Genomic DNA, 25,397 nt, shown 5'->3' on the forward strand with positions numbered 1-25,397 from the left:
GGAGCTCTGCCCACTGAGCCTCCCGGCCCTGACTCTGAGCTCTTAACAGCCTCTTGGTGACCCCAGTGTTTGCAGACGTCCTCAGTGGCTCCAGAATGTCCCAGGGACCCTCACTAACCTTGTCTGTCCAGTGCTGTTATCCAGAGGTGACTGATGGTGTCAGAGTGACCCCGGACACTCAGGGCTGCCCCCCAGACCTTCTAATGCCTTGAGTCTCCTCCATAGCAGCTTCCCAGAACCCTGTCAGACTCACCAGTGGCCCCAATTTCCCTATTTTGGGGGATTCTCCAGTGATTCCTATCAGTCTCATATCTCTCCTTTCATCTTAGACTAAATGACCTTCATGACCCTGTGACCCCCAGGTCTCCCCAGAACCCCATCACCCTCGACCCTCCGATCCCAGGGTTTCTCTGTTTCTCCTGCTGCGCGCGGACTCCCCTCCAGTGACCCTCTTCCCTCCAGGGTTCGGTTCCTCCTGGGGGGTCGCCACGGTGAATTCAAGTTCCTGCCGCCACCTGGCTACGCCCCATGCCACGAGGCCGTGCTCCCGCGAGAGCGACTCCACCTAGAGCCCATCAAGGAGTACCGGAGGGAGGGGCCTCGGGGGCCGCACCTGGTGGGCCCCAGCCGCTGCCTCTCACACACCGACTTCGTGCCGTGCCCTGTGGACACTGTGCAGGTGCTGCCCGCTATGGCAATGTGGACTCCTTCAGGAGCAGGGCTGGGAGCTTGCAGCCGGGCAGGTGGGGAAACTGAGGCAGAAGGCTAGCAAGGGGCTGGAGCAATAGTATAGTGGAGAGGGCATTTACTTGTACGCAGCTGACCTGGGTTCGATCTCCGGCATTCCACATGGTCTTCTGAGCACCACCAGGAGTAATTCCTGTGCTGAGACAGGAGTAGCCCCTGAGCATCACCAGCTGTGAGCCCAAAACAAGTTCCCCCACAAAAAACAGAAAATAAAAAAAGCAGGCAAAGGCCTCTCTCAAGACAGAATCCTAGTTTCAGGGGTCCCGACTGTAACCTCCAAAGAAAGAAGGGTGACTGATCCTCCATTTACTGCTGAGGAAGGAGGCCAAGAGAGGCTGAGTGACCACTGCTAGTCACACAGCTGACATGGACCCAGGCCCTGGGTGACTCCTGGCAGCTTGTCCCCCATGCCTGGTGGGGATCTGATCTCCTCCTCCTCCCGTCCCAACCTCAGCCGCCCCCTGCTTGGGAGCATTTCCTGACAGGAGGAAATAGGCCACCGGGATCTGGAGCCTCACTCTCTGGGCCTCAGATTCCTCCTTCCAGAGAAAAAGGGGGAGAAGGGGAGTCCACCTTGTAGCCCTGTAGTGAGAGGAAATAATGTGGGTAAAGTGCGTCACATGGTGAAGCAGTTACTGTTGGCATTGAGTGACATCATTACAGGGATGAGCAGTGACATCACTGCAGGGATAAGTGGTGACGTAGTTGCAGGGGTGTGTAGTGACATTTTCAGTGCTGAGTAGTGACACCATTGCAGGGGTAAGTAGTGACACCATTGCAGGGGTGAGTAATGACATCATTGCAGGGGTAAATAGTGATAGTATTGCAGGGGTGAAATACACTCTCCCCACCCCCACTGCCTGTCAGCCTCATAAGCTGTCTTGTCCTACTTATGAGGCTGACACCCCTCCCTTCTCCCTCTCGTCCTCAATGCCTGCCCCATTCTGACTGTTACTATGTCTAGTCTGCAGATTACTGACAATATAAATACTTATTAGGCGCCCACTGTATGCTGGGCACTTAGATAAACTCTACAGTAAACACATATAGAAATGATTTCACTGAGTCCCGGGCTACTCCGGGACAGTTCTCATGCTTTACCCCGAGAAGGAACAAGCCATAGCCATTCACGTGGCAAGCATTGGCCACCCTGTACCGGCTGGGCCAGAGGAAAGTGACCACACCTCCCCGCATGCGCCCTTACACCTTCCCTTCTTTGTGGCTGTCACAGCAGCTGGGGCCCCGGGTCGTGCTTGCAGGCTCGCGGAGCTCATAAGCGAGGGTTCCGGTACTCGCTGGGGTCCTGCACAGCGTTGCTGCCAATGGAGCACAGTTTAGCATGGGGGGTAATGACGGGGATCGAACTCGGGGTCTCATGGCTGCAAGGCAGGTACTCCAGTCCGGCCCCCAGGTTTGAACATTTCTTAGCTACAACGTATCCTTAGTTGGGCTTCATAGCAGGAACTGGGGGGAGGGGGGCAAGGGAGGGCCCCCGGAAGACCAGGAAGTGTAGGAGATTGAACGGGGCTTCACAGTTCCTTGGGGCTTTGAGGAGAACATCTCAGGGGACTCAGAATCCTTACAAGTGTCCCCTCCCTCCAGATTGTCCTTCCTCCCCACCTGGAGCGCATTCGGGAGAAGCTGGCGGAGAACATTCATGAACTCTGGGCGCTGACCCGCATTGAGCAGGGCTGGACCTATGGCCCGGTGAGAGCCACGGCGTGGGGGTGTGGGGGCCCCCCTGCTCGCAGGAGCCTGTGCTGCGGGAAGGGAGGGCCCTGGGGGTTGGGTGGCAGAACTACCATGGCGGGCGGCAGTAGGGCACAGGCCGGGAGAGTGGGGGGTGCAGACCCCGGGGATCTGACCGGCACCCCTCTAGGTTCGGGACGACAACAAGAGGCTGCACCCGTGCCTGGTGGATTTCCACAGCCTGCCCGAGCCCGAGAGGAACTACAACCTGCAGATGTCGGGGGAGACGCTCAAGTGAGGGCCACGGGGGCCAGAGGGCTGAGGCAGGGACGGAGGGAGGGAAGGACGGCAGAGACAGAGACAAAAGAGAAACGGAAAGGGAGAGAAGAAAATGGGGCAGAAACTAAGTCATCATGTGTGAGAGGCTCAGAGAGAGACAGAGAAAAGGGGGGAGAGAGAGAGAGAGAGAGACAGACAGACAGATGGACAGACGGACAGACAGACAAGGCTGGGGACATCCCCGAGATGAAGCACAGTGAGTCCAAGAGGGCAGGAGAGGGACAGACACAGCAGAAAGTCTGAGCCAGAGCTGGAGAGCTGAGGGCAGAGGGGACAGCAGCAGGGGGCAGCAAGGGTGGGGGTGGCCGGGAGGCCGTGTGGGTGGGACCCCGTCCTCACCAGCCCTGGCCCCCACCCCAGGACTCTGCTGGCGCTGGGCTGCCACGTGGGCATGGCCGACGAGAAGGCAGAGGAGAACCTCAAGAAGACGAAGCTCCCGAAGACGTGAGTGTGGGGCCGGGCTCCCACCTGGGGAGCGTGTGGGGGGCTGGGGGTCCTAGGATGAGGGCAGGGCCATAGGGGCGACAGAGGGAGAGACGAGGGGGTGGTGGGTTAGAGCGAGGTTGTGGGGCTCTGTGTGGTGCCAAGGACCCAACTCAGGCTGCAAAAGCTGCCCAGGGGCCACCTCCCCAGCCACCTCCCCAGTCTTGGGAACTGCAAGAGAGAGTGGGAGTGATGGGATGGAGCCGTAGTATAGCGGGGAGGGAATTTGCCTGGCACGCGGCTGACCCGGGTTCAGTCCCCGGGTCCCCCAAGCACCGCCAGGAGTAATTCCTGAGTGCCGAGCTAGGAGTAAGCCTTGAACATCACTGGGTTTGCCCCCCCCCCATAAAAAAAGAGAGGGTTGGAGAGGTTAGTCCACAGAGCTGGGGTCTGCCCGGAGTCCGGGGTCATCAGAGAGCAGGCAGTGGGAAGTGAGAAGTGGTTGTGGTTATCAGTAAGGGATCCCACAGTTACAGGGGGCCAGCCAGGGTCAGAGATCGGTCTCCAAGGCCAGATGTTTAGAATGAGGGATTCTGGGGCCAGAGACTAGAAACCTCCAAGTCAGAGGTGAGAGGTCAGGCGTGAGGCTCCTGGGATGGAAAGGCCCACCAAAGGGCTGATCACACGCTTTGCCTGTGTGAGGCAGCACGCAGTCCCCTCAGGCACCGCCAGGAGCGACCCCTGAGCACTGGCAGGAGTAGGGGTGGGGGAGGAGGGCTGAGGCTCCCCAGGTCACGATGAAGGGGTCACGGTCACAGCGGGCAGAGGTCAGAGATCAGCAAAAGTGAAGGCCTTGTTGGGGTCCCCACAGTGTCCTGGGGTCAGAAGTCAGGCATCTCAGTCTATTCTAGAGAGTCAGGGAGGCTGACACCAAAAGGTAGAGGTAGGTCAGAGGTCAGAGGTTCTTCAGCTTGAGGTGTGGCTCAGGGTCCGGGCGTCCCTGGACGGAGCCCTGAGCGGGCTGAGCAGCGTCTCCTCCTCTGCCCCAGGTACATGATGAACAACGGGTACAAGCCGGCGCCGCTGGACCTGAGCCACGTGCGCCTGACGCCCGCGCAGACCACGCTGGTGGACCGGCTGGCCGAGAACGGGCACAACGTGTGGGCCCGGGACCGCGTGGGCCAGGGCTGGAGCTACAGCGCCGTGCAGGACATCGTGGCGCGCCGGAACCCCCGCCTCGTGCCCTACCGCCTGCTGGACGAGGCCACCAAGCGCAGCAACCGGGACAGCCTGTGCCAGGCCGTGCGCACGCTGCTGGGCTACGGCTACAACATCGAGCCCCCGGACCAGGAGCCTAGTGAGTGCCGCCCCTGGGCCCAGGCCTCAGGCTGATGCCGGGCCCGCTGGCCCTCACCTCTTGGCTCTGGGTTCCCGCTGCTGCTGCCCGGAGGACGCAGAGTATTAGCGCTGGCCCTGACGCTGGCTGTTGTCCCTGACCTTCGGTTTCTCTGGGCGGGAGCAAAAGTACAGTGGGGAGGGCGCTGGCCTTGCATGCACCGACCCGGGCTCGATCCCTGGCACCTGCACATCGTGGTGTCTGGGGACGCCCTTCCTGCCCGGCCTCTGACGCTGCCGCCCCTGTCCAGGCCAGGAGGACAGCCGGTCTCGCTGGGACCGCGTGCGCATCTTCAGGGCTGAGAAATCCTACGCGGTACAGAGTGGTCGCTGGTATTTCGAGTTCGAGGCAGTCACCACGGGCGGCGAGATGCGTGTGGGCTGGGCACGGCCTGAGCTGCGGGCCGACGTGGAGCTGGGGGCTGATGAGCTGGCCTACGTCTTCAACGGGCACCGCGTGGGTACCCCCAGCTTCACTCTGCCTGGCCACAGCTGCGCACACCATCCTGCTTCTTCCTCCCCCGCTCCTTCCTTCCCTTTCTCCTTCCTCCCTTCTTCCCTCTATCCCTTTTTCTGTCTGTGCATGTACTTGCTTATCACCCATTTCTCTCTGCAACCAAACATCTACCCACAAATCAACCCCTCCACTCATCTCTCTAGTCATCACCAAAGTTTATTAATTTATTCTTGGGTCAGTCTTTACCTATTTGTGATTCAACTTATCTACCAGTATACCAATTTATCTAATGCATTCACCCATAAATTCATCCATCCACCCATGTGTCTAGTATATGTCTTCCTTCCCTGCATTAACCCTGGCAGACTTCCCTTTCATCTTACCCATCGTTTGACTGTACCCCTGCTTCTCCCCCATCATCCCATCGTCCATTCCTCTATTCTGGGATGGACAGGATCTGAGGGACAGTCAGAGGGCCTGAATCTGACCGGGGGGACATTCAGAGGGCCATCTTCCCCTTCTGTCCCTCTCCTTGCCTCCGTGTTGCTACTCCGCCTCATTCTGGCAGTCTGTGTGGCCACAGCAACTCGCCCTCCCTCCCACCCCCTCTAACACTGGAAACCACAGACCTGGGCAGGAGGCAGAAGTGGGGGGTGGTGTGATGTGATGATTCACAGGAGGGAAGGCCTCTAGGTACTTCCCAGAATCAGGGATGCTGTGTGGGAGCGCCAGGGGGCGGTCACTGTGGGGACGACCCCTCTTCTGCCCTGAACCTGACCCCCTGCATTCACGTCTTCCGTGTGCCGTACGTTTCCTCTCTCTGGCTGTCTCGCCCATCTCTGCTTCCCCATCCCACCTCCACACAGGGCCAGCGCTGGCACCTGGGAAGTGAGCCGTTCGGGCGCCCCTGGCAGTCGGGTGACGTGGTGGGCTGCATGATCGACCTCACCGAGAACAATATCATCTTCACCCTCAACGGCGAAATCCTGATGTCCGACTCGGGCTCCGAAATGGCCTTCCGGGATATTGAGATCGGGGACGGTGAGGGCTCGGGGTTCGCTTCCTGGCCCCAGTCCCCTTCACGGGGGCCCTTCCTGGCCTTCCTCCCACCCGCCCCACACCTCTGCCCGATGGCACCCCTTGCCTCCCTGTTTCCCCTCCCTACCATCCGGGCCCTCCTCCCCACGGCAGCCACCACCCTGCCCCCCACCTGGCCTCACCTTGGTTTCTCTCCCCACTGCCCCCCCCCCACCCCCAGGCTTCCTGCCCGTGTGCAGCCTGGGGCCCGGCCAGGTGGGGCACCTGAACCTGGGCCAGGACGTCAGCTCCCTGCGCTTCTTTGCCATCTGTGGCCTCCAGGAAGGCTTCGAGCCGTTCGCCATCAACATGCAGCGCCCGGTCACCACGTGGTTCAGCAAAAGCCTCCCTCAGTTTGAGGCGGTGCCCCCAGACCATCCCCACTATGAGGTGAGGACTGAGCCTGCCCAGGGCCCTCTTCCTTCCCACCGTCTCTTCTCTTCCTTCTCTTGCAGGCCGTGTGCGGCTGGACCCCAGGGCTGCCTTGCGGGGGTCAGGTCTTGACAGCCAACAACCCTTGTGGGGTTCTGGTTGCCCAGTGTGTGGAAGGGGGTGGGAAGAGGAGCTGGCTGGAGTGATCCCGAGGGCAATTTCTGGTCCCTCTAACTTTTACAGTTTAGAACAAGGTTTAGAAAATAGAATCCCGGGACCTGAGCGATAGCACAGCGGGTAGGTCATTTGCCTTGCATGTGGCCCCCCCCTCCGGTTCGATTCCCAGCATCCCATATGGTCCCCTGAGCACCGCCAGGGGTAATTCCTGAGTGCAGAGCCAGGAGTGACCCCTGTGCATTGCTGGGTGTGACCCCCCAAAAAAAAAAAAGGAAATAGAATCCCTCTCACACCTCCTTCTTTTTTTTTTTCTTTGCTTTTTGGGTCACACCCAGCGATGCACAGGGGTTATTCAGGAATTACTCCTGGTGGTGCTGGGGGACCATATAGGGTGCTGGAAATCAAACCCGGGTCGGTCGCGTGCAAGGCAAACGCCCTACCCGCTGTGCTATCACTCTGGCCCCACCTCTCACACCTCTTTCTTCCTGTTCATTCTGTACGTGGGTTTAAAAAAACAAGTATGTGCTTTCGGTGGCTCTTCATCCATCTGAATACCCTGCAGTTGAGACATGAGTCTTTGCTGAGGTTGGGCTCAGGGTCTGATCCTGATCATAAAGTTCATGGAGTCCTGTACTCTAAGACTGTCCGCAACCCAATTCTGGGCATGTGACCACAGATTAATTTTCCAGCACACCCCGTTGGGTGCTAATCTCCCTTGTCTCTAGCCTTTCCTATATCAATTTTATTTTTTAAGTCTCTATTTCTCCAGGAAATAACTTATTTTCCCTCAAATTATGGTATCTCCAGAAAACAACTAATTTTTCCTCAAATTATGATATCTCCAGAAAATAATTCATTTTCCCTAAAATTACAATATCCTTTTTTTTTTCTTTTTGGGTCACACCTGGCGATGCTCAGGGGTTACTCCTGGCTCTGCACTCAGGAATCACTCCTGGCAGTGCTCAGGGGACCATATGGGATGCTGGGAATCAAACCCGGGTCGGCTGCGTGCAAGGCAAACACCCTACCCGCTGTGCTATCGCTCCAGCCCCCAAAATTACAATATCCTCATGATAAAATTATTTTCTTTCACATACACAAATTAAATAAATTGGGACCAGGAAGATAGCACAGTGAGTAAAGCACTTGCCCTGTGGGAAAACAATCCTGTTCAATCTCCAACAATGCATAGGGTGCATATATGTATATGTGCATGTAGATATGTGGATATGTATGTATGTGTGATGGATGACTGGGTGACCATGTGGATCGAAGGCTGGATCAGTGGGTGGACAGTGCATGAGCAGATATATGCTTGTGTGGTGTGATGGACAGGTGGGCAAATGATTGGATGATGCATGCATCAGTGCACGGATGGATGATGGATGGGTGGTTGAGCGGTGCATGGGTAGACGAGTGGATTATGGAGATAGATTGAATCACTGGACAGATGGACAGATGGTGCACGGGAAGGTGTATACATGTGAATTGATAGATGGATGGGAAAGGGCGTGGATGAATGGCTGGGTCAGTGGGTAGGTAGATGTATGGGTTGATGATGGTTTGATGCATGGATAAATGGGTGGATTTTGGAACTCTGAGTGGGTAGGAGCTTGGCGGAGCGCTAAAAGCACCCCTCAGTCAGGCTGTATCCATGGGGCTCTTTTCTGTCCAGAGTAGGAGTTTGAACACATCTGCATATGGGCATATAGATGCTCTCAGGCTGTATGGTGGCTTGGTTGTGACCAGGCCTAGTCCATCCTCCTGGCTCAGTGCTCCCTGCCCATCTCCCCCAAGGTGTCTCGGGTGGACGGCACCGTGGATACGCCCCCCTGTCTGCGCCTGACCCACCGCACCTGGGGCTCCCAGAACAGCCTGGTGGAGATGATCTTCCTCCGACTCAGCCTCCCTGTCCAGTTCCACCAGCACTTCCGCTGCACTGCAGGGGCCACCCCCTTGGCCCCCCCTGGCCTGCAGCCCCCCGCTGAGGATGAGGCCCGGGCAGCAGAACCCGACTCGGACTATGAAAACCTGCGCCGCTCAGCTGGACGCTGGGGAGAGGCCGAGGGGGGCAAAGAGGGGAGTGGCAAGGAGGGGGGCCCTGGGGGCGCTGCCCAGCCTGGCACAGAGGCCCAGCCCTCGAGGGCGGAGAATGAGAAGGACACCACCACGGAGAAGAGCAAGAAGAGAGGGTGAGTCAGGGAGAGCACTTCCTGGGACCCGCAGTTACACAGCCCTAACAACTTGGAATAAAGCCCTCTCCTTCCCACAGCTGCCCCTTGGAGTTAGGTGGGGTTAGAATACAGATGGGTCTGGGCAGGCCTCAAGTGAACCCACGAGTTTCCTGGGATGCTCTAAATTCCTTGAAGATGTAAAATTTGGAGTACCCCACAGTATCCATGGGGAACTCCAATGTTCTTGGGGTATTTGCTGGACCGAGTATTTCATCCCATGGACTTGATTAGCCACAGGCACCAGTGGGGACCTCAGTACCATGGCAGGGGGACTGGTCCCCTAGTGAAAACCATTGGCCTTCTAAATCAGGATATCTCTTCATCTCAAACATATCCCCCCAGAAAAGACCTGTCTTCAAGGGAAACCCTCCAAGGAGGGTTTTACATTTGAATTGAAACCAAACCTGCACTTCCCTCCAGTGGAACTGGTTTTCCAGAGATGTGTCTGAGTCCCCCAGGTTGTTTGGAAACTATGAAATATTTTTGGTCATCACATCTTGGTGGAGGGTGCTACTGCTTCTCCTGGGGTGTTCTGGAGATCCTACATGCCTTCAGTATACAAGAGAAGGCGACACAAGGAACCACCATCCTTCCCAAACTGGCTGAGAAATGCAGAGGAGAAAGGCTGACCCACTGTGCACCCAAAGACTGAGGCTGACTCGGGCCACTGTCCACCCTCAAAGAGCCACCCTGGGGTGACCTGGCCTCAGCGCAGCACCTCCACATGGACTAGCCAGCCCTGTGGGGGTCCTGTTCTGCTAGGCTGGATGACAGGGGCAGGGATGTAGGGTCAGGGCCGGGCCCCAGGGCTGGTTCTCACCTGGGCCCCCCTTCCTCACCACCAGGTTCCTGTTCAAGGCTAAGAAAGTCGCCATGATGACCCAGCCGCCGACCACCCCTTCTCTGCCACGACTCCCAAGAGAGGTGGTCCCTACTGACGACCGTGATGACCCCGAGATCATCCTCAACACCACCACGGTGTGAACCGGGGAACTCCAGCTTCAGGGCCCCTATGATGCTCAGGGCTGCTCAAGCCTAGGGACACCCACCACTGTCTCCTAGAGCCCCCCAGTATAGCACAGACTTGGAGCCCCTAAACCCATGGAGTAGGGGCAGAAAAAAAGTTTTTTGGGTCACACCCAGCAATGCTCAGGGGTTAACTCATGGCTCTGCACTCAGGAATTGCTCCTGGCAGTGCTCAGGGTACCATATGGGAATTGAACCTGGGTCATCTGCTGTGCAAGGCAAACGCCTTACCCACAGGGGCCAAATCTTGCAGGGACTGGAAGATTTGGTGAGGCTAAAGGTCACGTCAAGTTCATCCCAAAATCTCCAAATCTAGGGGAGGGATCAGTAAAGACCAGGGACCCTGATATTTGGGTTTATCCATGTAAAGGCAAAGAAGGGTCCCCACTTAATAGTAATTCTAATATATTCTTGGAAGCCAACATTCACAGTTATCCCAGGGTAGTTCTGGGACTCCCTGAATTTGGAGACAAGTAGCTTAATGGTTAGGGTTTCAGGTCGCCAGTGGCTGTGGGCTGGGTCCCTCTACCACTCGCACCTGCCTTTCTGTGGAAGCTCTATGGTCTCCCACAGATAAAAATTGGTCTGACGAGATAGCACAGGGAAGGGAAAGGCCCTGGCCTCGCATATGGCTGGCGCCTGTTCTGTCCCAGGCACCATTTATGGTCCCTCCCCACCCCCCCATCCAGTACCTTCAGGAATGTTCCCTGAGATCAGAACCAGGAGCAAGCCCTGAGCATTGCTGGGTGGGGTTCCCCTCCTAAAAAGAAATTATATCTAGGGACCAGGGACCTAGCCCCAGGGCAAAGTGCACACCTCAGATGCACGAGGCTCTGGATTTAGCCTCTGGGGTCTCCCACCCCGTCTTAAGCTGTACTTACTGGACGATTATGAGAAACAAATTACTCCATCTGTCAGCTAATTTGTGAGCTCTTGTCAGCTCTTACTAAGTTAAAACCTTGTAACCCTGGGAAGGGCAGAGCTTGAGGGTATCCCCAAAAATAATCCCCAAAGATGACCCAATTAGGGGTATAGCCCAAAAATAGTCCCCAAAGATGAGCCAATCTAGAGTTTGATCAGTATACACAGAAGGGAGGGGTCTGGAGTCAGAGCGATGGTCCAATCCCCGGCACCCCGAGGGCCCCTTGAGCACTGCTAGGAGTAATTCCTGAGTGTAGACCCAGGAGTAAGCCCTGAGCACTGGCCAGGTGTGGCCCCAAAACAAAAAGAAACAAAAAGGGATTGAATCTGCAGCGGGGGTGGGGAGAGCGGGGGCGGGGGAAGGTGGCAGGGGGTAGGACATCCAATCTGGCAGCTTCTTGACTTAGAGGACACTGAGATGCAGAGGACCCTGGTTTGACACCTGAGACCCCCAACTTCCTGCCTGACCCCCGGCCCTGCTCTGTGCCCACCAGTACTACTACTCTGTGAGGATCTTCGCCGGCCAGGAGCCCAGCTGTGTGTGGGTGGGCTGGGTCACCCCCGACTACCACCAGCACGACATGAACTTTGACCTCACGAAGGTCCGGGCAGTGACGGTGACCATGGGGGATGAGCAAGGCAACATCCACAGCAGGTGCGGCAGGCTGAGGGGCGCCAGGAGCGGGAGGCCACGGGGACCCGGCAGAGCCGCCTCCCTTCCTGCTTTGGGGTCCTGTCCCCTCCACTGTGTCCTCTGCTCTGCTTCTCCTGCCCTACCTGGCCCTCCTCTTCCGTCACCACCTTCCTCTGCTCGCTCCGTGCTGTCCTCCCGCAACCCCCTAGCAGCCCACCAATGCCCCGGGGTTCTCGCTCCCAGAGGTGCAGGGCCGAGGCCCAGGGCTTCCAGCGCTCAGCTCTGAATGCAGGTGGTGGGGTTTGGGGCATAGGGTCTGGGCGTTCGGGGGAGGGTGTGGTTCAGAGCTCCCAGACCAAGGACCCCATTCTACCTCCTTCCCCGCAGCCTCAAGTGTAGCAACTGCTACATGGTGTGGGGCGGGGACTTCGTGAGCCCTGGGCAGCAGGGCCGGATCAGCCACACGGACCTGGTCATTGGCTGCCTGGTGGACTTGGCCACTGGCCTGATGAACTTCACCGCCAACGGCAAAGAGAGCAACACCTTCTTCCAGGTGAGTCCATGTTCATGGCCTGCCTTCATCATCGTGTGCTCACGCCCTGGCACTCTGAGACAGTGCTCGAAGGCAGCCCCGAGACAATGCTCCAGGCAGCTCTGAGACAGTGCTCTGGGCAGCCCTGAGACAGTGCTCCCAGGGAGCCCTGAAATAGTGCTCCAGGCAGCTCTGAGAGACAGTGCTCCAGGCAGCTCTCAGACAGTGCTCCCAGGCAGCCCTGAGACAGTGCTTGAAGGCAGTCCCTAGATAGTGCTCCCAGGCATCCCCGAGACAGTGCTCCAGGCAGCTCTGAGACAGCGCTCTCAGGCAGCCCAGAGAAAGTGCTCCAGGCAGCCCTGAGATAGTGCTTTCAGGTAGCCCCGAGACAGTGCCCGAGGGAGCCCTGATTAGATAGTGCTCCCAGGTAGCTCTGAGACATTGCCCTGGGCAGCCCCGAGACTGTGCTTCCAGGCAGCTCTGAGACAGTGCTCCAGGCAGCCCTAAGGCAGTGCTCCCAGGCAGCCCTGAGACAGTGCCCCAGGGAGCCCTGAGACAGTGCCCCAGGGAGCCCCAAGACAGTGCCCCAGGCAACCTCAAGACAGTATTCCAGGCAGCTCTGAGATAGTGCTCCAGGCAGCCCTGAGACAGTGCTCCCGGGCAGCCCCAAGATAGTGCTCCCAGGCAGCCGTAAGGCAGTGCTCCAGGCAGCCGTAAGGCAGTGCTCCAGGCAGCGTGGGAGCTAGACCTCAGAGCCTCAGGGAAGAAAACCAGCTCCTGGTCTGTCCAGGTCAGGGTGGAGGGGATCCTGGGAGACCAGCCTGGTGCTGGCCAGTGATGAGGGCATGTCCTTGCAGGCTCTAGGCCTGAGTTTGAGCTTAGTCCCCATGCACCCCCAGAACTACCAGTTATTGAGCACAGGTCCCAAGCATCGCAGGGCCCAAGCATTGAATCTCTGGCCCAGTTGGTCAGGTAGTGCTGGGATTGGCCCTCAAAGGAAGCATGGAGTCTGACCTGGGTGAGAAGGCTGAGTCAGGTCAGAGGTGGTACAGCCCAGGGCAGGGAGAGAGTTCAAAGGACAGAGTACAGGGCCCATCCGCAGCACCTCTGAGCCTGGGTATGGTCCTGGAGGCCCTTATTACTGCTTTGGAGCCCCCAGAACAAACTAATAAAATGCCAGGGGTGTGACTTCACAGCTACCATGCAGCCTCCTGCACCCCCTAGGATCAGGCTGGCACACAGCCTGGTCTCAGGATCTGCTGTCCACACCCCCTCCAGCTCACCCTCTCTTCCTGCTAGGTGGAACCCAACACAAAGCTGTTTCCTGCCATCTTTGTCCTGCCCACGAACCAGAACGTTGTCCAGTTTGAACTGGGCAAGCAGAAGGTGAGAGTGCAGTGTTGGGGCAGGAGGTGACGGGTATGGGAGGGCAGGATGGCCCAGCAGTCAACATGGAGTTGGGGCGGGGGAGGCAGTCCTGGAGGTCTTCGTGGAAGAAGTGTGGTGGGATGGAGAATCCTGACCTATGCACCCCTCTGCGCCCCCTCCCAGAACATCATGCCGTTGTCTGCTGCCATGTTCATGAGTGAGCGCAAGAACCCAGCGCCGCAGTGCCCGCCGCGGTTGGAGGTGCAGATGCTGATGCCCGTGTCCTGGAGCCGCATGCCCAACCGCTTCCTGCAGGTGGAGACAAGGCGCTCGGGCGACCGGCTGGGCTGGGCGGTCCAGTGCCAGGAGCCGCTGACCATGATGGCACTACACATCCCGGAGGAGAACCGGTCAGAGCCAGCCCAGGCCCCCGAGGGGGTGGTGGGGGCTCCAGACAACACCCCAGGGACGCAGACCTAGCCCAGAGCTCCAGACCCATCTCAGAGACCCAGGCCCCCCTGGGGGAGCCCAGCCAGCCACCCAGGGCTATGACTTACTTGTCGAGTGGCCTCGGGGTTCCTTGGGTCACGGGAGTCCCCAACATGCTGCATCTCTCCTTTGTTCAGTTTACAAGTGGCTCCGAGTTCCGCTGTGACTTGACCCTTCTTGGAGACAGCCCACCCCCGTGCTCACCTCCCACTCTCAGGGGCTCAGGGTCCTGCACCAGGGACCCCAGACACACCCACTTCCACACGCAGCCAACATGTGAACCCCGTGTGCTAAGTGCTAGGAAAATAGTCCCTCCCGAGAGCCCAGGGGCTGGAGAGAGAGAGTGCAGTGGGAAGGCTCTCACCTTGCATGTGGCTGACCCAGGTCCTGTCCTTGGCACCACATATGGTTCCTGAGCCCCTCTAGCAATGATCCCTGAGCGCAGAGCCAGGAGTAAGCCCTGGGTACTGCTGGGGGTGGCCCCCGCTGTATACAGGCAGACACAAACTTGAGGTAGATTTCACATGCTAGCAACACTCAAACATAACCAAGTGCTCAGACCCATCAGGGGATCTCAGAGACTTCTCAGGGTCTCCAGATCTGTGGACAATCAGTTCTCCAGGGTGATTCCAGACTGCCCCAGGGATAGATAGATTTCAGCGCCCCCCTCACCCCACTCCACTCCCCAGCACCCCGCCCCTTCTTCTCCCCCCACCCCCACCCCTGGCCCTACAAGAACTTCCAGGCTCAGGGGCTGGAGCTATACCACAGCAGATAGGGCCTTTGCCTTGCACGCGGCCAACCTGTGTTTGATTCCCAGCATCCCATATGGTCCCCCGAGCACCACCAGGAGTAATTCTGAGTGCAGAGCCAGGAGTAACCCCTGTGCATCACTGGGTGTGACCCAAAGAGCAAAATGAAAAAAAAAATTAAGAGAACTTCCAGGCTCCATACTGGGAAAAGCCGCTGGACCCAAGCACGACCCCAGAGTTCCCAGCCGGAGAGGCCCCGCTCACCTCAGCGCTTCTTTGCCTTTCGGTGCAGGTGCATGGACATCCTGGAGCTGTCGGAGCGTCTGGACCTGCAGCGCTTCCACTCGCACACGCTCAGCCTGTACCGCGCCGTGTGCGCCCTGGGAAACAACCGCGTGGCGCACGCGCTGTGCAGCCACGTGGACCAGGCGCAGCTGCTGCACACGCTGGAGGACGCGCACCTGCCGGGCCCGCTGCGCGCCGGCTACTACGACCTGCTCATCAGCATCCACCTGGAGAGCTGCTGCCGCAGCCGCCGCTCCATGCTCTCCGAGTACATCGTGCCCCTGACGCCCGAGACCCGCGCGCTCACCCTCTTCCCGCCAGGGAAAGGCGGGGACGACGAGGACGGGCCCCGCCGCCACGGCCTGCCGGGCGTGGGCACCACCACCTCGCTGCGGCCGCCGCACCATTTCTCGCCGCCCTGCTTCGTGGCCGCGCTGCCCGCCGCCGGCGTGGCCGAGGCGCCCGTGCGCCTCAGCCCCAGCATCCCCCTGGAAGCCCTGCGCGACAAGGCGCTGCGCATGCTCGGCGAGGCCGTGCGGGACGGCGGGCAGCACGCGCGCGACCCGGTCGGGGGCTCCGTGGAGTTCCAGTTTGTGCCTGTGCTCAAGCTCGTGTCCACCCTGCTGGTAAGGACGCCCTCCTGCGCCCCTTCTCTCTCCTTCCTTCCTTCCTTCCTTCCTTCCTTCCTTCCTTCCTTCCTTCCTTCCTTCCTTCCTTCCTTCCTTCCTTCCTTCCTTCCTTCCTTCCTTCCTTCCTTCCTTCCTTCCTTCCTTCCTTCCTTCCTCTCTTTTCTTTCTTTCTTTCTTTCTTTCTTTCTTTCTTTCTTTCTTTCTTTCTTTCTTTCTTTCTTTCTTTCTTTCTTTCTTTCTTTCTTTCTTTCTTTCTCTCTCTCTCTTTCTTTCTTTCTCTCTCTCTTTCTTTCTTTCTTTCTTTCTTTTTCTCTCTTTCTCTCTTTCTTTCTTTCTTTCTTTCTTTCTTTCTTTCTTTCTTTCTTTCTTTCTTTCTTTCTTTCTTTCTTTCTTTCTTTCTTTCTTTCTTTCTTTTTCTCTCTCTCTTTCTCTTTCTTTCTTTCTTTCTTTCTTTCTTTCTTTCTTTCTTTCTTTCTTTCTTTCTTTCTTTCTTTCTTTCTTTCTTTCTTTCTTTCTTCCGTTCGTTCTTGGGTCACACTGGGCTCTACACTCAGGAATTATTCCTGGCGGTGCTCAGAGGACCACATGGGATGCTGGGAATCGAGTCCAGGATGGCCGCGTGCAGAGCAAATGCCCTTCCCGCTGTACTATTGCTTCGTCCCCACCCTACCCTCCTGCTCCTTTCTTGTTTCACTTGACAGCTTGCCCATCCCTCCATCCACAGGCTGGCTTCTCTCCCCTATGGGAGAGACGTTTGTCTCTCTATCCGTATAGGCTGCCTAAGTCGTTTTATTGTTTGTTTTTGTTTTGTTTTGGGACCAGACCCGGTGTTACTCCTATTTCTGCACTCAGGAATTATCCTGGCAGTGCTCAGGGGACCATATGGGATGCCCAGGATTGAACCCAGATCGGAGGTGTGCGAGTAAAAGCTTTCCCTACTGTCGCTCTGGCCCCATGGGCTGCCTAGTTCTCTCCTCTCTTAACCTTTCAGTCACATTTTCTTCTTTCTGCTCATGTTTGTTAGGTCTTTTTCCTTCTTCCCACTCATCATACCGACCATCATCCATCCACTCACCCACAGATCCATTCCTCCTCCACCCATTTTTCCGAAAGAACCCACCCATTCATTCAGACACTCCCAACCTCTCATTCATAGACCCATCTGTCCATTCATCCATCTATGAATCTAATCTTCCCACCATCCCTTCTTCCACTCTCTCACACATGAGTCTTTCCAGCTTTCCTTCTATTTATCTACTCATTTGTCATTGTGGGTATTAACTTAGACATTTATTTATTTATTTTTGGGCTTGGGGCCACACCTGGCAGTGCTCAGGCTTTACTTCTGGCTCTGTACTCAGGATTGACTTCTGGCAGTGCTCGGGGGACCACATGGGGTGCCAAGGATAAACCCTGGTCATCTGTGTATAAGGCAATAACCCTACCCACTGCACTACTGCTCTGTCCCCAGTATTTATTACCTAGCTCCCCTCTCAGATACCCAGTCCTCCGTGGTATGCTCCTTCCTACATCCATCCACCCATCCACAGATCCACCTTCCCTCTTCTGTCTGCTAACCCATCCCTCCATAGCTCCATCCATCTATATGTGCACCCTCTCACCTACCCACAGATCCATACAATTGTCTCTACCGTCAATCCACTTTCCCTTCTTCCCATTTTTTATTTCACATGCCCTTTCATTCACACCCCCGCCTCTTGGTATGCATGCATCTATCCAACTTTACATGCACAAACCCCACTCCCATCCTTCCCACCCATTCCTGTTTGTTCATTTCCCTGTTCATCCATTAACTTGTTCATGTACCCATTAAACTACCCACTCACCCACCCACTGTCCATACACCATTTATTCTCTGCCACCCACCCACCCATCCATCCATCTTCCCTTCAAACCTCTTCCATTACAACCATGAATCCATCCTCCCTGGCTGCCTCTGTTTATTTCTCTGTTCCTCACTGTTCTTCCCTCTTCTCTCCCTGCTGGCCTCCATCTTCGCTCCATTGTCTGAGCATAGGCAGAGGCCAGTGGCTAGCTCGGAGATATAGGGTGTGTCCTGCTCTGCGCACGTGTGTTCAGACTTGGGAGCAAAGACTTTCTGTTGTGAATGGAGAAGTGGTCATGTTTGACTCTGGGGTCTGGGTTCATGAGGGAGGGAGTCACGGGAGTCTTGGGAGGGGGGTCTTGAAGATGGATGGTGGGGCAGGGGATGGTCATTCCTGCAGGAGGAGACTACGGCATGGACTTCGGCAGGTCTGAGAGGCGACACCGGGACTGGCTGGCGTGTCTGAGCCTCTTCAGGCCACAGTAAGAGACTGGCTTTGCCCTATAGGTGATGGGCATCTTTGGCGATGAGGACGTGAAACAGATACTGAAGATGATCGAGCCTGAAGTGTTCGCTGAGGAGGAGGAAGAGGAGGAAGAGGAGGATGAGGAGGAGAAGGAGGAGGATGAGGAAGAAGAGGCACAGGAGAAGGAAGAGGAGGAAAAGGAGGAGGAGGAGGAAGAGGAGGAGGAGGAGACGGCAGAAGGGGAGAAAAAAGAGGGCTTGGAGGAGGGGCTGCTGCAGATGAAGTTGCCGGAGTCTGTGAAGTTACAGGTAGGCTGGTTCTTCCTTCTCGCCAGCCTTCACGCATCTGCGCTGGGCACGCAGGCTCGGTCTCAAGGCAGAGGAACACGGGGAAGGGCATGCTTTCCAGGACTCTTACTCTCTGTTTGGGGGCCACACCTGGTGATGCTCAGGGGCTACTCCTGGCTCTGCTCTCAGGAATTATTCCTGGTGGTGTTCAGGGGACCATACAGGATGCTGGGGATTGAACCTGGGTCAGCCGTATGCAAGGCAAGCACCCTTCATACTGTGCTATCTCTCTGGCCCCTCTAGGATTTCTTTCTCTGGGTTCCAAGTGGGAAGCGAATCAGAAAGATGAGACCTGGGAAAACTCTGGCCCTAGGGTCTGGGCAGGAGAGACTGGTGGAGGGCTGAGGGATGAGCCAGGGAGAGGGGAGGGAATGCAAGAAACACTTCGAGGCGGTCCTGAGGACCTTCCCACTCTCCATTCCCCTTCCTTGCTGTCCTCCCACAGATGTGTCACCTGCTGGAGTACTTCTGTGACCAAGAGCTGCAGCACCGCGTGGAGTCCCTGGCGGCCTTCGCCGAGCGCTATGTGGACAAACTCCAGGGCAACCAGCGGGGCCGCTACGGTCTCCTCATGAAAGCCTTCACCATGTCCGCTGCCGAGACTGCCCGCCGCACCCGCGAGTTCCGCTCCCCGCCCCAGGAGCAGGTGCTCTGAGCCCCCACCCAGGCTGCTCTCACAGTCTGGGCCCCAAGCTCTGCCGCACCCCCGCTCTGCCCACCAGCCTCTGAATCCCATGCCAGACGCCAAGGAGAGACTCCTCCCCCCTCCCAGCTCACTGCCTCCCCCCACACACCCACCTCATAGACCGGCCCCCGCCCCTTTCGGATATTGTTCACTAACTGGCACTTAGCTGGGAACCCCTCAGCTGGGTGGGTCTTTGAGCCTTGCCTCACTTTCTCCGCTCGGTCTCCGACCTTTGTCCTAACCTTTGATCGCGTCCCCCAGATCAACATGCTGTTGCACTTCAAGGATGGAGCAAACGAGGAGGAGTGCCCGCTCCCGGAAGATATGCGAGAGGAGCTGGTGAAGTTTCACCAGGACCTGCTGGCTCACTGCGGTAAGCAGAGCCCCCGATCGCCCTCTGCCCAGGCTCTTTCCTGAGGCATCTCCTCGAGTTTCCTGGAGCTGACCTGAGCTTCTGTGTCTACTGTATTGGTGCTGTGCAGCGAGGAAGGAAGGGGCTGAAGGAAGGAATGGATGATTGTGGGTAACTTGGTGTCTTAGTGAACACAGAAATGATGGGAACAAGGCCCGGAGCAATAGTACAGTGGGGAGGACACTTACCTTGCATGCTACTGTCCCAGGTTCGATCCCCAGCATCTCATATGGTTCCCTGAGCACTATCAGGAGTGATCCTTGAGCACAGAGCCAGGAGTAAGCCCTGAACACCACAGGGTGTGGCTTCCCCAACCCCAAAAGCAAATGAGAGAAATAATTCATTTTTCTATTATTGTTTTTTTGTTTGTTTGTTTGTTGGGGGAGGGACACACCCTGATTCTCAGGGTTTACCCCTGACTCTATGCTCAGAGATCACTCCTTATGGGCTCAGGAAACCACATGGGGTTCTGGGACTCAAACCCGGGTTGACCGCTTGCAAGGTAAATGCCTTCCTCACTGTACTATCGCTCCAGTCCTGGGAAGGATTAGTTCCATATGGTTTTAGATGGATGGCTGGCGGAGGCAGATGGATGGATGAGTGTGAATTTATGAATAGAAGTATAATTAACAAAATGAAGAGATGGATGAATGAAGAGTAGAATGGATGGGTGGATACACTGATGACTTAGAGTTGTGGGGAGAGGTATCTGGCTGACTGGGGGTGTCCATGGATGACTCCCCCTGTTTTTCAGAGAATTCAGTTAATGATCCTACTGATATTTCCCTTATGTGTAGGGCCTTGGTTTTCTCTGGGAGGATTTCAAGGTTTTTCCATGGCCTTTTAATAGAGAAGCTCTTTGAAGTTTGTTTGGCATTTGTTGAATTATTTTTTCTTTCTTTTTCTTTCCTTTTCTTTCTTTCTTTCTTTCTTTCTTTCTTTCTTTCTTTCTTTCTTTCTTTCTTTCTTTCTTTCTTTCTTTCTTTCTTTCTTTCTTTCTCTTCCTTCCTTTCTTTTTTCTCTTTCTTTCTTTCTTTCTTTCTTTCTTTCTTTCTTTCTTTCTTTCTTTCTTTCTTTCTTTCTTTCTTTCTTTCTTTCTTTCTTTCTTTCTTTCTTTCTTTCTTTCTTTCTCATACCTGGCAATGCTCAGGGGTTATTCTGGGCTCTGCACTCAAAATCACTTCTGGCGATGCTCGGGGAACCATATGGGATGCTGGGATCCAACCCAGGTCAGCCACGTGTGAGACAAGTGCCTTAGCTCCAGCCTTCTTGAGTTTCTTGACTTTAGGTTATTTATTTATTTCTTATCAAATTTTGAGAAAGTTGATCACAGACTCTCCAGTTTTTTCCTGCTTTCCCATCTCTCCAAATATCCCTGCATACATAGATGGGACATTAGATGGTGTCAGTGCGTGCCTCAGCGGATGGTCTCCGAGTCTATTGGTTTTCCTTCCTTCTTTTATTTTTCTTCTCTATACACTGGGATAATATCTACTGGCCTATATTCAAGTTCACTGATTCTCCTACCATCTCAAAGATGCTCCTTCCCCCTCTAGTGAGTTTTACATCTCAGTTATTGGGCATAGAGAGACAGTGTAGGAGATAAGGTGCTTGCCTTGCATGTGGCAGAACCCAGTTTGATCCCTGGCACCACACATGGATTCCTGAGAACAGAGCCAGGAGTAGCCCCTGGGGACTACTGAGCATGACCCCAAACCAAAAATATAAATGATTTCAATCCCTGTACTTTTCAGTGCCAATCTTCCTATCTGGTTATTTTAATTTTAATTTAATTTAATTTTATTGCTTTTTGGGTCACACTTGGCGATGTACAAGGGTTACTCCTGGCTCTGCACTCAGGCATTAGTCCTGGCGGTGCACGGGGGACCATAGGGGATGCTGGGAATCGAACCCGTGTCGACCGCATGCAAGGCAAATGCCCTACCCGCTGTGCTATCACTCGAGCCTCCCATCTGGTTATTTTTACATGGTCTCCTTTCTTCTTCTTCTCTGTCCTGAGAGTCACTGTCATCGGACTTCTCACACTTCTTAAAAACATTTTATTTTGCACCATTACATTTCTTTCCACTCCCTTCTCTTCCCTTTAAGGCTGTGGTGGGGACCAGGGGGTCCACATGCTCGTTTGTGGTGCCCACAGGGATTCACACAGGCGTGGTTGTGGCCTCAGTGCTCACACATTCTTCCATGTGCTCATCAGATGTCACATATTTAGTGGTGGTGTGTGCACCCATCCTTGCTGGGGGATGCTCTCGTTTGCTGCTCACAGTATTCTGGCCACATTGCTCACCAAGGATCACTGTGAGCCTCACACAGTGCTCACGGGGGGCACACTCCTGGTGCTTAGTGAGAGTGACACACTTTAGTAATGGTGCTCGCACCCACCTGACTGTGCTGTGTTCCAGGTCATCTGCAGTCTGCTGCAGCACCAGGGGTCCCAGACAGCAGAATTTTGGACCCTGGGTCAAGGCACGTGGGGGTGGCATCAGGGATCAAACTCAGGGCCTCATTCTTGGAAATCAGATAGGTTGAGATACCCAGGAATCTTCCCAGGCACTCACGTGTCTCTTTAAGAATCTAGAATGAGGGGGCTGGAGCGATAGCACAGCGGGTAGGGCGTTTGCCTTGCACGCGGCCGACCCGGGTTCTAATCCCAGCATCCCATATGGTCCCCTGAGCACTGCCAGGGGTAATTCCTGAGTGCAGAGCCAGGAGTAACCCCTGTGCATCTCCGGGTGTGACCCAAAAACAAAAAACAAACAAAGAATCTAGAATGATTTCTGTAGTTCTTTTCTTGTGTGTGTGTGTGTGTGTGTGTGTGTGCGTGTGTGTGTTTGGGGTCACACCAGGCAGTGTTCAGGTGCTGCTTCTGGCTAGGTGCACAGAGTCCACGTCTGGCAGTGCCCAGAGAGCTGTGTAGTACCGGGGATTCAACCAGGGCCTCCTTCACACAGCGCATGTGCTCGGCCCCTGGAGCTCTCTCCGGCCTGACTCCCTCGAGTTCTTGTTGATGGGTTTTCTGTTTGCTTGCAGACCACACCCAGTGGTGCTCACAGCTTACTCCTGGCTCTAAGCTCAGGGGTCACTCTTTCTTTCTTTCTTTCTTTCTTTCTTTCTTTCTTTCTTTCTTTCTTTCTTTCTTTCTTTCTTTCTTTCTTTCTTTCTTTCTTTCTTTCTTCCTTTCTTTCTTTCTTCCTTTCTTTCTTTCTTTTTTTTTTTAATTTTATTGAATCGCAGTGAGATAGTTACAAGCTTTCATGTTTGGGTTACAGTCACACAATGACCAAACACCCCTCCCTCTACCAGTGCACATTCCCCCTCACCGATATCCCTGGTATACCTTCCCCTTCCCACCATCCCCCTGCATCCATGGCAGACAGTATTCTCAGGGGTCACTCTTGGCAGAATCAGGGAACCACATGGGGTGGTGAGGATCAAACCCGGGTCAGCTAAGTGCATGTCAAGAGCCTTACCACTTTTGTGTCTGTCCAGCCCATGTTTATTGATTTAAATACAAATACTAGAGCTGGAGCTATAGGACATCAGGGAGGCCATTCGCCTTGCCTCTAAATACTTCATCAAAGGAATAACAGGATGCTGGGAATCGAACCCGGGCCGGCCATGTGCAAGGCAAACGCCCTACCCTCTGTGCTGTCGCTCCAGCCCCTGGCTTAATTTTATTGATGAACTAGTTACTGTGCTGAGGGCTGAGAAGAGCAGCCCTCTGGGGCCACTGAGATCTTCTGCAAACTCTGCATCCAACCACGTTGACCACACATGCTCGTGGCCAACCCAGCTTTGGTCCCCAGTACCCCATGTGGTCCCCCTAGTCCACCAGGAGTGATTCCCTGAGCGTAGAGCCAGGGATAAACCCTGAGCATTGCTGGGTGAGGCCCCCCGCACCCCAAAAATAAAGAAATAAAAGATAAATACTTCACCGAAGGAATAACTGGACAAATGTATGAACGTCAAAAGAAATGGGTAATCTCCAGAAAGCACGGGCTGAGTGAGAATTGAAGGCGGGCACGGGTGGAGCAGGGTGTGAGTGGGGAGCAGACAAGTATCAACGACAAGCAAGCCCCGAGTGACAGTCCTGCCTGTGGGCCCTGCAGGAATCCAGCTGGTGGAGGAGGAGGAGGAGCCCGAGGAGGAAGTCACCCTGGGCAGCCGCCTGATGAGCCTGCTGGAGAAGGTGCGGCTGGTCAAGAAGAAAGAGGAGAAGGTCGAGGAGGAGCCGCCTGCAGAGGAGAGCAAGCCCCGTGAGGACCGGGGCCACCCGGGGGCGAGGGGGGCACCTCAGGGTGCAAGACAGGCCCCAGGGGGGTGGCACAAGAAGGGGCAGGTGAATCTTTTTGTTTAGGTGCCACATCCCGTGGTGCTCAGGCCTTACTCCTGGCCCTGTGCTCAGGGATCACCGCTGGTGGGGCTCAGGGGACCCTGTGGGATGCCAGGTCATGCAAGCAAGTGTCCTACCCGCTGGACTATCTCTCCGGCCTCACTGAGGCAGAGTGGCAGGTAGGGGGGGTGAAGGCAAGCTGGAATACCCCACCCCCACTGTGGGGCTGCACTGGAGTAGGGGTCAGACCACACATGTAGCACTGGGAGGGGTGGTGTGGACACCCCAGGGCCCCTGGCAGCTTGGCTTAGCTTTGCAGTTTTTTTTTTTTTTTCCTTTTTGGGTCACACCCGGTGATGCACAGGGGTTACTCCTGACTCTGCACTCAGGAATTACTCCTGATGGTGTTCAGGGGACCATATAGAATGCTGGGAATTGAACCCGGGTTGGCTGTGTGCAAGGCAAACGCCCTACCTGCTGTGCTGTCGCTCCAGCCTCTGACTTAGTTTTATTGATGAACTAGTTACTGTGACTCTCTGCCAATATCTTGTAGCCTGCTTCTCCCTCTGGGAGAAACTGGCAAGCTTCTGAGAGTTTCCTGCCCACATAGGACAGCCTTGCAAGCTTCCCATGGTGTATTCATATGCTAAATTCAGTAACAAGCTGGATCCCATTCCCCTGACCCTGAAAGAGCCTCCATCATTGGGAGGGAGAGACTTCTAAGATCTCAGGGAAAGGACGAATGGAGAGGTTACTGAGCCCGCTCGAGAAATCGATGATTAACGGGATTTCGTGATCATGAGTTACTGTGCTGAGGGCTGAGAAGAGCAGTCCCCTGGGGCCAGTGAGATCTTCTGCAAACTACATCCAACCAGGACAGGCTTCTGCAGCATTCGACTAACTTCTCTTGGGCCAATTCTGGCAAGAATGGGGAATTGAGGAGAGGGGCCCAATGCTGGGGGAGAGTGACAATTCCCTGACCCCCAGGAGTTTAAGAAACTCCAGTGGAGCTGAATCCACATCTCTCATGCGGATGGCCCAGGTTCGACAAAGCAAAACAGGGCTGGAGATACAATGGAGTGGTAGAACACTTGCCCTTTGTGTGTGAGGCTTGATTTCTGGCACTGCAAATAAATAAATAAAAATATAGGTGAGCGAGAGGAGAGGGAAGGGCTAAGATGGAAGGGTGTGTGAGAATGGGGGAGGGGTGCAAAGATCTGGGAAAGAGTGATCAGCCAGTGCAAAGGCCCAGAGGTAGGTGCTTCCCTGGTGGAAATTCCGCTGTGTTTTTTAGCCACTGTACAGACATCAGGGGAGCGGGGCTGCTGGAAGACAGGCAGGAGACTGACAGGGTGATATGGTGCAGGCTGTGAATGGATGCCCTGGTTATGTCAGTGCGTGTGGGGGGGGGGTGAGACACCATGGGGATTGGGGTTCATCTCTCTCCTCTCTGAGGAATCTTGGGAAGGAAATAGGGGAGAGGGTGTTGGAAAGAGGAGAGGTGAGTCCCAGGGGGTCAGCCAGGGTGAATAAAGCCAGCCTGGTTTTGACCTCATTTTCCCGAATGATGCCCTAGTTCTCACCACTCTCCCTTGTTTTCCTTGAGAAGTTGGTGGTGTGGGGGCCAGAACCATAGAATAGCGGGTCAGGCATTTGCCTTGCATGTTGCTGACCCAGGTCCATTCTCCAACATCCCATATGGTCCCGTGAGCACCACCAGGAGTGATTCCTGGGCACAGAG

At 55.4% G+C, this 25,397-nt stretch overlaps 1 protein-coding gene across 6 annotated transcripts in view; it reads left to right on the forward strand.

Moving 5' to 3' along the window:
• Positions 1–25,397, forward strand: part of RYR1 (ryanodine receptor 1) — a 118,017-nt gene that overhangs the window by 24,269 nt on the left and 68,351 nt on the right. For all 6 annotated transcript variants that reach the window (XM_055145250.1, XM_055145253.1, XM_055145252.1 and 3 more), the window contains 19 exons: positions 463–679; positions 2,350–2,454; positions 2,627–2,730; positions 3,136–3,219; positions 4,248–4,555; positions 4,845–5,050; positions 5,917–6,091; positions 6,309–6,517; positions 8,474–8,868; positions 9,756–9,888; positions 11,352–11,512; positions 11,879–12,044; positions 13,323–13,409; positions 13,575–13,801; positions 14,925–15,543; positions 17,900–18,166; positions 18,651–18,851; positions 19,152–19,263; positions 23,433–23,579. In XM_055145250.1, the coding sequence (XP_055001225.1) occupies positions 463–679; positions 2,350–2,454; positions 2,627–2,730; positions 3,136–3,219; positions 4,248–4,555; positions 4,845–5,050; positions 5,917–6,091; positions 6,309–6,517; positions 8,474–8,868; positions 9,756–9,888; positions 11,352–11,512; positions 11,879–12,044; positions 13,323–13,409; positions 13,575–13,801; positions 14,925–15,543; positions 17,900–18,166; positions 18,651–18,851; positions 19,152–19,263; positions 23,433–23,579 (3,923 nt within the window). The remainder of the gene's footprint in view (positions 1–462; positions 680–2,349; positions 2,455–2,626; positions 2,731–3,135; positions 3,220–4,247; positions 4,556–4,844; positions 5,051–5,916; positions 6,092–6,308; positions 6,518–8,473; positions 8,869–9,755; positions 9,889–11,351; positions 11,513–11,878; positions 12,045–13,322; positions 13,410–13,574; positions 13,802–14,924; positions 15,544–17,899; positions 18,167–18,650; positions 18,852–19,151; positions 19,264–23,432; positions 23,580–25,397) is intronic.

The sequence above is a fragment of the Sorex araneus genome, chromosome 8 (assembly GCF_027595985.1).
Source record: "Sorex araneus isolate mSorAra2 chromosome 8, mSorAra2.pri, whole genome shotgun sequence".
Taxonomy (NCBI): domain Eukaryota; kingdom Metazoa; phylum Chordata; class Mammalia; order Eulipotyphla; family Soricidae; genus Sorex; species Sorex araneus.